The following is a 12,854-nucleotide window of genomic DNA, read 5'->3' on the forward strand; positions in this document are numbered from 1 at the left end:
TCCATCCCTCCTCCCCCCTCTCTCTGGCCTGTCCTGCGATGTCACACTCATTCACTTCAGCAGATAATCACACATCCCCAACTGAGACATTGTGCGAGATGCTGACAATCTGTTTCATACGGGAGCAATTTCTTTCAGTTCCTACAGGGACAACACTTTGAACTGTTTGATTGGAGCACTTGAGAACTGACTGAGGCGACTGCAGGGACAGAGGAAGAGACTATAGACTGAAGGTGAAGGAAAAATGTGTGATGATTAAAAACAACTAGTAGAAGAAGGCTATTTTATACCTCCAAGCAATGTATATATATTTAGCTTTTTTCTAAAAAGGAAAGTTGGCAGTCCACTCAGCTTCAGTGTTATTATTCTTTATTTAGACAGTGGGAAAGCAGAGAGGGAGACAGAGTAGGAGAGACACAGGAGAGAAAGCTCTGGTGTGATTTCATCATAGGCCAGTGGAGGAACACATGAGGCTCCAGAGGCAGCAGACTTAACCACTCAACCATGTGTGAGCATGCAAAATATCATTTCAAATATAAAAAGACTATTTTATTACACCAAGCAAAAAAACGTTCAATTTGAATTCAAATCATAGAAGCACGTGACAATTTCAAACTTCAGATATCTGATATTTATTTTTTGATATGTTACACTACACAGAACATTAACACTGTTAAATTCTAAATGGAACCAGTTCACATTGTCTTAACAATCATAATAAGCATCTGACAAATAAAAAGCATCTCTTTGCCTATGTTAAAATGTATTATTTCCCATACTTAAAAATAAATTAAAACGTACAACTGCCGATAAATATCTTCTGTTACAATGCATTACTTAAGGCAGAATCTACTTTAGTAAACTTAGGCGAGTGAAGCTACATCCCAAATGACACCATATTGGCTGAAAGTAGTGCACTCAAATGACGAAGACTGTGACAACGCATCTGTGTGAATCTGTTAGAATGATGTTTAGGATAGAGAAAATGCAGGACCATTGTCAATCAAAGTCACAGTCAATCCCATAATGTCAAAGTTTACTGTATGCACCTACTGGTCCAAGGTCTGGTCTTGGGCACTTCACCTTACATGAGCTATTGTCTAGTATTGTCTTTTTTTCTAATGAATGCAATTCTTTTTCATTATTCACACAAGCACAGTTGGCACCTAATTTGCAAAAAAAATTTAATTATTTTTAATAAATGCTAGTGTACTTTTTTTAAACTCATGAATGCTGTTTTCTGTAGAAAGAAACATTGAGGCTACATCAGTCAGGTGATGAGAAAAAGGAGAGTAAAACAACAATTAAGCTATGGATGGTTGTGTGCCATTAAACTAATACTGATGAGACTCATCCAACCAACATTTGAAATCTACAGGAAAGTCAGAACTAACAATTTGTTTTCCCGTTCCATGTAGGTCTTTAGGTCAGTTTAATCTCTGGGTGCAATAAAGTTAACTCATTCATTCGTTCGACCAGGATCAAAACATCTATCTTTCCGTCTTGACCACACACAGTATTTCCAGATCTGACACCTATCCGAATGAGAAAACCTGTTTATATAAATAAAAGCCTCAAAGGGGAGTAGTCCTGCACATTTTGGTTTGGCGACAAGATGACATGTTTCAAGTTTGTCCTTTCAATGTATCATGAATATGTATTCTGCTTCTTGCTTTATATTTCAGATGATGGCACTGGCTATGCTTTTCAGATAAAAAATAAACAAACAAACATATAAATCCTCCAAGTTTGAAGTGTTAGGACAAAATCAGCAGGACATCAGTTTTTAAAGACTATGGTCTGGTTTCCCATAAACACTCTGACACTAATAAGATCATCAGCATTCCAGATACATCTTCATGTCCTGATCACAGCTGCCCCTGTGTATATGAGTAAACAGAATATTCTGAATATTACTATGGGAAAAGAACTTAAACCACAAGAACAACAGTAAACAGGATTGAGTGTACACATGCCTTAGTACTGTAGTAAATGTCACTATATCCCAGGTATCTTATTCAGGCTTTCCATGATCAGGTAAAGTGGAAATGCAGTTTGCATGTGCCAAGTTAAAATGACTATGATCAGGATAATGGTACACGTCATTAAGTGCTTCGTTTCAGAGTAGATTCACACATAAATGAGTATTGCCATCTATTAGAAAATAGTTGATATCCTTAGAGCTCTAGTTCAGAGATGTCCTTAGAGTGATGTAAACATTGAAAATAAACAGTATGCATCCCATACTTCAAAACAGCAAGGACTATTTCCCTTTCAACATCATTGAAAATACCCATTTGAATAATGCATTGACAATACAGAGTGTATCTGAGTCAGGTGCTACATATACGGTTCTCATCCCCCAAATAAAAATTGTATATAGATATCTGATAAATTGGTTATACTGGAACTCAGGGAGAATGTGTGCAAATACACTTAAAACTTAAAAATACACAAATACACTTAAAAGAAAAATGTAAAGAAAGGAAACAATGTGATACTTTCATTTCTACGCAACAAAAGGGTAGTGTCCTTTCTACAAGAACCTCATTTCATTCCCTGCCAGGCGATATGGAATCACTTTTGAGCACCAGGTGTCACTCTTCAGGACTCACACCATGTATGCCTGATCAGTCAAAATTGCACAACTTTCTATCAAAAGCTATCAGCATTACATATTTTTGTCCATTCATGAATTCATTTTTGCATGTGCCATATTTTGTAACCACCTTCACTGGTGGTGAACATCCACTGCATGTCAGGGCTACATGGACAAACAGAAAGGAAGGATGCACTAACTCATGAGATGTTCTGCCATTATTTCTAAAGAGCATTGTGTTTCTCTACATCTTCTGATATTACAGTAGGTGAAGCTATATATTACTAAGATGAAGTTTTTGAAAATGCACCTCATGTAATGACTCTAATAGGCACTAAAATGTGATTAGGGGTCAATAAAGACTGATAAATAATATGTACGAGCAACATGCAAAACTATTTGTTTCAGTTTAATATTAAATAGTTGTTGCAACTGGATGGAAATAATTAAGTACTACACCCCCAGGGTAACAGCTGTTCAAACAAATTTAGTATCTGGAATCATTACCTTAGTGTTGTGATTGTAAGCATTAGTGCTTTTTCAGTCACTTGATGGTTTAGTACTACTTTCCTGGACATAACACATACACACACACACACACACATCATTTTCATGTTTGATACATACATACACAGGAAGACAAAGCAGACTGATTGGGGGAAAAAAGAGAGAAGGAAAAAAAGGACCCAATGGTCACTGCAAATCCGCTCGGACTCCAAGCCTTCCTTTTCATTTAATTTGACCATCAATGACACACCATCAGAGGAAGCAGATTCCATGGTTGGTGCACTGACACATTATGTTGATGACCTTCACAGGTGTTTGGTAGATTCTGAGCTCTCTTCATTACATTTCATCCACAACAGGGTACATTCCTTGATGGTCCTTGTATACCAGAACATCCATAGTGATGAGATGGAAGTCAAACGAAGGAGAAGAAAAAGTTATTTTTCCATGTTTTCCTTTGGGGGAAGTGTCTGTCATGAGACAGAATCCCCTCTGAATTCACAATGCAGAAGTAAGATGCACAGATCCTACCATAGGAGGAACGTGCATAGAGAGATACTGTACATATTGACTCTTTTCTCAAGACTTGACCTTTTTCCATCTCTTTTTTTTAACTTCGATAAACCCTTTTTTTCCTTTGTGCCACTGCCACTCAATAGTTTTTCAAAGTGACTCCTCTTTGCCGCCACTCTTGTGGGACATTGGCCTCAGTGCAAGGGGCAGGTGGGAGATTCTAGCCGGGTGGTGCTACTGGATTTGACAGGCTGTGGAGGGAGCAGCCTGGCAGCACATGCAGGTGGGGTTGACCGCTTTAGGGGGGATGAGATCCAGGTCTTCGTCATCTGGGATCTCATCTAGCCGGTACCCATCCTTCAGGAGCTGGATGTTCAAGTCCTGGTTGATCTGCTGTAGGAGCAAAAGACAGGAGATATCAGCTGGGCTTCAGGACAGTTTGGTCTCATGCTAATGCTAGGAATAATATCGTTAGTGCAAGTATTAACTATGCGGATTCAAAAATGCTGTTTATAGAGGTTCAAGAACATATTGATCCAAACAATACAGTAAATACAACAATACAACAGTACAATCAGGGCTTTAACGTTGTTGGTAATGGGGTGAGTTCCACAATGAGGCAAAAAAACATTAAAAACAAAAAAGGATTTACTCTACTCCAAGGGAAACACATGAGGAATCAATCTAGTTGGAGCATTATTCATGGGAAGTAGTGCTAGGGATACATCATCAGAGATGACTCAATGTCTAATGCTGTATGAATGCTTGGCAGAGCAGAATCATTTTCAATGGGTGCACATATACCTGGTGTGAGTATGGGGCTGGTTGATGGTGGTGATGTTGATGGTTTCACTGAGTGACACTGTTTACAGGGTGACATTATAAACTATAGTGTGTGTATAGATACCTGGTCCCTCAGACATCTCACCTCGGCTGAGGAGTATCCTGATGAGGAGTATCTGGACATGTCAAAGTCATCATCACTGGAACAGAGAAGATATTAGCAGTTAGGGACAAGTGAGTTAAATTATGAGTTAACAGTTGTATCACATTTCTGTGAATCATCAGAGAAGGTAATTAGGAAACATAAAGTGATGACATTTCCAAAGGATTTATTTGGCATTTTAAAAAGCAGAGACAATCTGGAACAGCCCATTGATTGATACAGAAATGACTGGCCTTATTAATGAGGCTGAACGAACACGTAATACACACAGCCACAGGAGAACATACTCAACACTAACAGCCAATTTGTAGAAAAGCCTATCTGAGGAATAGTAATGTCATGCTAATGCCACTGACGGGTTCTTTGGACTATTTCTGGCATGCCTTCTGTACCTAAACTAATAATCCACCCGTTAACACAGTGCGAACAGAACAGGGAGGTATTGTGCGAAGGGTGCGCACGTGAATCAAAAAATGTGGACAACAAACAAATGTGTGTTCTGTGTGGCCATGAGTCAGAAAGCGTGCCAGAGAGAGTACATGATGTAATACGTGACGTAATGCTGGTTGGCTTCCAGTGGGCTGATTTCACATGAGAGAGTTCCCCCATGTGGTCGCGCACAGAGGGCCGGGCACACAGGGCGGGAGTCATCTGTGTCAAAGACAGACATGCTGGTGCGGGGCGGAAGCAAGGGCACTCTGAGCTGCTTTTCCCTGTCCAAATCCTCACCCCGCTATCCTCTAATCCTGTGCCCCGGGAGAGGCTTTGCCCTTTTTTAGGATCCCTTCTGCCGAGAAAACTCTTAAGTTGCACTATGGATTATTGTACCACACTGACAAGAGTGAGGACAAAACCACTGCAAGCGAGCCAATTTGTCCTTTTCTATATTAGGTCAGCCCTTCTGTTTCTGGAGAGGATTTTTTTTTGTTCTGTGAAACTGGCAAAACTTACTTAATGATTCTAATTATGTCAGCTCATCTTTTAACGTTGTTGAAACATGCAAGGTCGATGTGAAAGAACTGCTTACCTATCAGTGTCCAGGGCTACCAAGGGCTTCTCATCTGGGCTCTGGTCTAAAGAGGAGTAACCTTTGTTTGGCACCACCAACCTGGAGCAGGGTACAGAGGACAGATAAGATTAGAAATAGCACAAAGCAAAAAACAGTCAGAACTCAGCAACTGTCTTACATTTTCACAAAGCAGAACAATGCATTCTTAACGAACCTCCCAGAAAAAAACAGTTCCAGATATTTCTGCCTTTAAATCATGTAAGCAGTGTGATAGATCAGGGGAAGACAGCTACACACAAAAGGGGATAAGTGTCCTGAATGAGACTTCTCAGCTCCAGTCGGGGGTATGGCATTCTCCTAGCACACCACTAAGAGAGAGAAATTGGGACTAATCTGTAGCCTTCAGACTGCAGATAATCTTCTGGCCTCCGCGGCTCTGGGTTCAGACCTGTCAGAAAACGCCTTTCTCATATTTCCACCAACCCACCAGAGACTGGGATTAGACAGATGAGCCGGACCTCAATAGTGTGGGTTCTAGATGGTTTGGGCCCAGTGCTTTGACTCTTTTATCATCATTCACACTCAGACAATACAGCAAATTCCCCCTCTCTAAGAAGCCTTGTTGTTCACTGCTTGTGTTTGGTTGTAACATTAGGAAGTCTGATGGCGTCCCTGGAAGGTTGGCAGCAAAATAAGGCTTGAATGCCTGGCCATGCTGTCATCGGGTTTTGCATTTGAGTTGGTTGCAGTATTTTGTATTGAATAGATAGCAAGACAAATCCAAAAATACACCGCTTAGAAATGCTAAATAATGCAAAGCATAACATTTGTAGTTGAGCTGGTAAACATGACATAGACACAAATAGCCTGGTGAAGCTGTTACCTTGTCCTGGCATTCTTCTTGGGCTGTTGATTGACAGGACTTCCCACAGTGCCGTTCTTCACTGATCCCTTCCTGGCAAGATCCCTCTGTTTCTCTGGGCAACCACAGGATATGAGGTCATCAGTTTATACGCTAATAAGGCTCAACTCATTGACAATCTGCTAGATTTATATACATTTCTTTTTTGAAATCAGTAACAAAAGAGCCAATTAAAAAGTATTAGACTTTTGTTTAGCCTTCCAAAAATCTTCTATGCAATTATTGTACTGTATATAGCCTAAGCCTAAGACTAGATGCAATGTAACCAGTGCAGGCAGTTTTCAGGTTTAAGTTTGGACATGACTTTAATATGACTTCTACCCTGCATGCTGTCAGTGGCCTGTACTGTGTGTAATTTCTCCACAGTCTGCTGACTAATCAAGCTGCCAAGCTACTGGTGAGTGCTGGAGATTCTGAGCCTCATTAGCATAAGCATGGCACTCAAAGAGCCAGACTATCATCAGCATGCACATGAATCCAGCCGTGGGCATCACTGCATTACTCAATCAAGGCCACACCAGGGTGGAGTAGAGAGTGGAAAGAGGAAAGACACAAGGCAGAGGGGAGAACCCGTCCATTTCTCTTCCTTCCTCATTGGCCTGCAGACACCATGACTAACTCCAGTCTGTCACCTCTGGATGTTTCAACCTAAAAAGGTCATGACAGATACGGCTTGGGCTCATAATAAACCGGAAAACTGCTCACTATGGGTTGATGCAGCATACAGCAAGTCAGTCTGCATGAACACAGTGGTGCATGGATGAATGTCATGTGAATATTTCTATACTCATGCAAAATAGTGTGCATGTTTTGCAGGATGGAACCATTTGTGTTTTTGAAATGATGACTGCTGAGTTTCAGGAAGCAATATTTTTCCACAACAGCTTTTTGGAACAAATTCCTTTAAATAGAAATAGGACTGAGGGAATTCTGAGCGTGACATAGACCTTCACAATGTTGCAGCAGTACAATAATAGCAACAGCAAGCAGAAATAAGTTGTACAGTGATAGATAATTTCACTGACATACACTACTCCGGATCTTGTTTCGAAGGGAATTTCTTGTATCCATTTTGACACTGCATTATGGGGTTTAAAAGGTCATGTACAAACTTGCATACTGTGCCCACACCAGGCATGCAGCGACAAATTTCAATCATGTTAATGCTTTCCATTCTAAGATGGTAACATAAGCTATTGCTTAGTCGTCATACGTCAATACCGGAGTTTGAAGCTGTCATATATTGATTTGTAGAGTGTTGGGTGTGGTACCTATTTGAACTTGCAGTGGTGAAGGCTTGTAGTTCATGGCCACAGTCTCTCCTTCTCTAGTGTCAGAGTCTGCCTCTGAGGTGGAGGATGCTGCTGGGTCCTAGAACAAGAAACACACATGTTTAAAGGGCAAGTTAGCTTATTATGATCAAACCAAACTATACTAGTAAACCTATACGCTATATGATATCAAATCTTAATCTCAATCCATAAAACATATGAAGTATATAACTATACAAGTTTAGTTCGGGGACCTGAAATTCAACACAGTGTTGCCCAGGACACAATCAGCTCAGTGCTGACAGTAGCCTTTTGATTTATTTTTCACTATTTAGGCTAACCCACAATGTTACATGAAAACCCACATAACCCAGATAATCAGCTCTTTTTAGGGCCTGCTTGCCTCCCATACCCTGGCAAGATTGCCTTAGCCTATACACTGCTAGCTGCCAGGTTTGTAGCCTCAAAAGGCCCGAGTGTTCTGCCTATGCCACTGGCTCTGTCTCTTCTTATGCGTGAGCAGTGACGGCATGGGGACGAGGTCGTGGGAGAACAGAGGGGGTTCCTGTTGGAGACACGGTTTCCCCAGATTGAGCGAGGGGAGCAGGGCTGTGCTGGGCCCAGGGCTTGGCCTGCTCCACTGACAGAGCTCTACATTATGTTCATCCCACAGACCTGCCCTTGTTGCACTCTGAGGGACTCCGCAGGCCACACTGGGGAAGGCTACCGGGCGGTGGCTTACAATAACCCTGAATTCTCCCCAGGGAATTAGCTGCTACAATTTTAAAGGATCCTCCAAGCAATTAAGCCACTGGAGCTGAAAGTTGGAACCTACACATAAAGTTTACTGTCCATCTAACTATGCTCAAACTAGGCTGCCGTATGCTGAAATATAGTATGCTCCTGCACTGTGCAAAACCTTTTTCTAGTAATATGTAATGAAATCTATAGTCAAAGGTCGGTTGCCTAAAAAAACAAATAATAGGCCTACGCCTTTTCATAATTAATAACACTTCATGAACACTAAATGAAAACTAAAGGGTCTTTGAAGATTGCTTTATGGGATTACAAAATAGATAGGCCTAGACGCAGATGTACTGTAAGTCTGAATATATTTCATCAAAACATTTTCATGGTATTATTGTGGAATACTAAAGGAATTTAGGCCAATGCAATGAGACCAATAGAGCTTATCCAATCTCACAGGGCCTGATGAAATATTCATGAGTGTCTAGCAAGGACAGTGAGAAGCTTATTTTGCACATTGATTTTCATGTAACACATTTAAAGACAAGCTGCCAAAAACACAGTCTTGCAAAACAGTATAGCAGTATGTGTAATGTCTGGCTTATGCATAGGCAAACTTCAAAGTAGAGAGCTACATATTATTGTCAGTCAGAGCAATGGCTAATATCTCTTAATGACATTCTAAGCAGCAAACCATAGCGATCCATCTGAGTGAAAGAACAACCCCCCTTCCCATTCCCCCACGTCTCTCTAAGAACTAGAGATAAATAACAGACTTGGCTTTTTACCGCACTCCAATACGAACCAATACCCCTTCTACCGTGCATACAATAGCTTCATCTGGTGATGAAGCATTATTCATTTAGCTGCTATAATTAATGAGAGCTGGCAACAATGAATACAGCGCACTAGTAGGAGCTGGGAAAGCACAGCACACGAATGAGGTATTCCCACCATAACAGGCACAAACATGAGCTCTTTCAGTTCTGTGACAGGCCCCTTCCCTTGGATCATTAGGCTTACCCAGCAGCAGCATTTTTCTCATTCAAGTTTTTTAAACTTCCCATCCACCATAGAAAGATACTGTATTAAAATAAGGTAATGTCAGTCTGTAAAACAAATCCCTTTGAAATTTTTAGCAGAGCCGGCAGTGAATGATGAAGGGGTTTCAGCATGAGGCTGGTGATGACAGAACTCCCCGACACTTTTGAACATAGGACAACACATTTACTAACAACAGGTAGCAGGTAGCCCACAATAAACCAGATAATTGTAGATTCTGTTCTTCTTAAAATAGAACAGGCTAGCCTATATCAGTCTAAAATGTTGCCTATGCTATGATACAATGCTACTGAAATTCCAAAAACCTGAAAAAAGAGCTAGTCCATATACAGTAGGTCTATAGTATGTTTATGTTAAATTGCTTCAATATGCTACACAGTCAGACAACCCTGATTCACATTTGAATTCCTCACTTAAACAGATGTAAACAGAAATAAACAGATGTAGCGCAAGTCACTGCATTTCATTCAATAAATGCTCAGTAGTTGATGTAGATCTACTGAATGAGGCTAGCAATGCCAACATATAGTCAGCTGGCCTGGCCCATTGAAAACATACAGCATGCTGCACTGTAAGGGCATGTGTTGACGTTTAGAACCAAATGATTTAGGCTTGACCCATGACACCTGGGGTGACATGTTGGTTTTTATGTATTAAAAGGTAATACATGGCCTCTACAAGATCAGCCCTGACCTCCACGAACATGCATGCATGTACGCACACACACACACACTCACACACACAGATTAATGAAGTGACCTCTCGGTGTATCCGTTTCATCAGCCTGCTCTCCTGTTGGAGGCTGTTTTACTGCCTCTGATGATGAAGAGCCACAAGGCTGCTGACACAGCACAGACACCAGGCGATTGGTGGGATTATCCATCATGGCCTCCTGCTGGCCAATAGCAGTGAAGACTGATAGATCAGCTGATCATCAGAAAGGTGGTGCGCTATCCTTATGGATGACAATGGTAACAGGGCTAAATTACAATCTCTATGTGTTGCAAGGCAATCTGTCATACTGAGACTTGGGCTACTGCAATCAGTCTCAGGTCAGGGATACTTTGTAAAAGGATAGTTATTGGGATATCACTTTTGATTCTCAAACTCATTTCAATTGAGGTTGAATGAAAAATTACTTACAGATTCAAGTAGGGCCACTGTTTATCAAACATATAGCTATGGAAAAAAGCATGATGACATCACACATAAGGTCTAAATATAAGATCAGTGTTGCAATGATTTTACCATTGTCTTCAGAGTCAAAGGACAGCTCTTTCACTAATTTCAAAGCCTTGCTTGAGATCAAAATTACATACATTTATAGCCCACCTGATTATAGCGTACCACAATTTCTACCCTGAAGTATCTTTCTTTCATAATTGACACAACAACTCATAAAATCCTGTACAAAGCCGTTTTATTCCAGTGAAATTGATTTTGGACTAGGAGGCAGGTGCCAAGTTGATTCATGCGGTTTAGGAATCACAATGAAGTTATTAGCATTAAAATGCAGAGCCATGTGCTCCAGCTCAACTGTGATTCTGGACAGTGTCAGATATGGTAGAAATGGGAAGTGAGAGACTGGTTCATCGGTTGGAATTGCAAAAGAGGTCAAATTGATGGTCCACATTGTTGTTTGTTTGAGGAGAGGCTAATAACATAAGGAGGGAAAAACAGAATAGGTTATGCTTTCAAAGGAGTTTACGCCATAAGCTGACCATTCACACAGAGTCCACTCGCTTTTCAAATGCAAATATCTCTGATTGGACTCAACTCCAAACAGATCTCACTGGAATCAAACATGAGAGAGCAGACTGATCAAATCTTAATAGGGATAGGCTATTGCTGCTGCATAATAAAGCAGGCTTTCTGTGCTGGAGAAAGTATGTTCTGCTGTGATTTCCGCTGGAGAGAGCCTCGGGGGTAATAGGCAAGCATGGACATGGTGATGAACGCTAGAACCTGGAGCTCTGCTTTTGCCTAACCCCCTATGGCAAACACTTTAAAAGGGACAGCTGTTTGAGAGGGCCTCGTTTGAAGTGTGGAGAATCTGGCCTGCATATCAGAATTATCTACTGGGTCGTGATGGTAATAATAGGCTGTAGCACTCGAATGGAAGGCTCAGCTCGATGTGAAATGTAGGGAATAAGAGCAGTGGATCAGTCAGGCAGAGTGAATTGAGAGATGATCATGTGCAGGGTGCTGGTTCAGCCTATACCCTAATGGCATTCAAACACAGCCCTACTATGCTCTTGTGCCATGATCCTCCTGGGGAATGAAACATGGAAAACAATAACATCCGTGACTGGCTGATGCTCCAGTACGTATCTCCTCTAAATTCACTGGCAGGTTGGGGACATCATAACTCGTTTCTCTCCAGACTGAGCCACTGAACCTGCTCATCGATCCTCTCATAACGGGCCTGCTCTGGCCAGCCACACGGATAGCAGTCTGCAGTGATGGCTGGGACAGAGAAGCCCTGTTCACACGATCGTTTGGGATCTGTGCGCAACTAATACAGCCACCCCGTCCCAGTCCATATAACACGTCACCAAAATGACGAAATGTAAAAGCAGTAGCCTACGCCAGATTATGATACAAACAAACGCAGATTGATGTAGAATACGATACCATCATGACTTGAGACTAGTGCGCAGTTTACTGTCACTATATGGGATGAAGGCTTAATTTCCCTGCGTTTATTCTAGGGGGAGAAGCAGGCTTGTAGCCGCTGTCCCTCTATCTGTACATCACCAATCTGTACATTCACCCCAGCGGTCCAGTTTGTGCCAAAACAGTGAATCGCCTATTCGGTTTGCACTCACACGTTGCCGATTGGGTGACGAAGCTGTCACGATAAACCACGTAGACGATTCAAAATGTTACAATTTGCGTTCCGATCTGAGAGAATGATTTGCATAAAGATGTGTTTTCGTCTTTCTTCTTACCAGAGGCTGTGTCTCTCCGTTGACTGGAGGTACTTGGAACCTGTCGATTTCCTCCATCATTTTGGCAAAGCGTTACTGATACGACGCAACAGTTTTGATAAACAGTGACTTTTGTCTAACTATTCTGGGTTATACTGAGCTGTCAAGATCCTTCGTTTTTTCGCATTATAGCAGTTTGTTTTCCTCCAGTCTGACAGAGGTGACTCGACAGCAAAACAGCAGTACCGCCCCACTTCCGGGTCTGTAGAATATTCATGATGTAACCGTCCAATCACAGGGAAGATAATATTCTAATGGCGTGGTGATGGAGACGACGAACAAGAATAT

The 12,854-nt window shown here is 41.4% G+C and overlaps 1 protein-coding gene across 6 annotated transcripts; it reads right to left on the reverse strand.

The window, feature by feature from the left end:
• Positions 1-382: 382 nt before the first annotated feature.
• Positions 383-12,710, reverse strand: fam219aa (family with sequence similarity 219 member Aa). Of its 6 annotated transcripts, none has more exons than XM_071546674.1 (6): positions 12,561-12,710; positions 7,811-7,867; positions 6,458-6,543; positions 5,593-5,673; positions 4,548-4,602; positions 383-4,009 (listed from the first exon to the last, which is right to left on the reverse strand). In XM_071546674.1, exons 1-6 carry the CDS (start codon positions 12,585-12,587, stop codon positions 3,854-3,856), a joined length of 462 nt encoding a protein of 153 aa, XP_071402775.1. In that variant the 5' UTR covers positions 12,588-12,710; the 3' UTR covers positions 383-3,853. The 6 variants fall into 6 exon arrangements, with proteins under 6 accessions (XP_071402775.1, XP_071402773.1, XP_071402774.1 ...); XM_071546672.1 differs by having other exon boundaries at positions 6,458-6,551; positions 7,768-7,867; XM_071546673.1 differs by having other exon boundaries at positions 12,528-12,710.
• Positions 12,711-12,854: the final 144 nt, after the last annotated feature.

This window comes from Centroberyx affinis, unplaced genomic scaffold (assembly GCF_046629955.1).
Source record: "Centroberyx affinis isolate AG114_WGS23_722 - 3 ecotype Tasmania unplaced genomic scaffold, CSIRO-AGI_Caff_v1 ptg005379l_1, whole genome shotgun sequence".
NCBI classification, from domain to species: domain Eukaryota; kingdom Metazoa; phylum Chordata; class Actinopteri; order Beryciformes; family Berycidae; genus Centroberyx; species Centroberyx affinis.

Bases quoted from the DNA above. Each gene is read 5' to 3' on its own strand.
- fam219aa (XM_071546669.1), bottom strand. From the start codon at position 12,587: ATGATGGAGGAAATCGACAGGTTCCAAGTACCTCCAGTCAACGGAGAG. The intron at 7,868-12,527 runs GTAAGAAGAAAG...TTCTTGTTCTAG, and splicing joins ACGGAGAGACACAGCCTCTG to GACCCAGCAGCATCCTCCAC. The intron at 4,013-4,547 runs GTGAGATGTCTG...TTGCTCCTACAG, and splicing joins CAGGATACTCCTCAGCCGAG to CAGATCAACCAGGACTTGAA.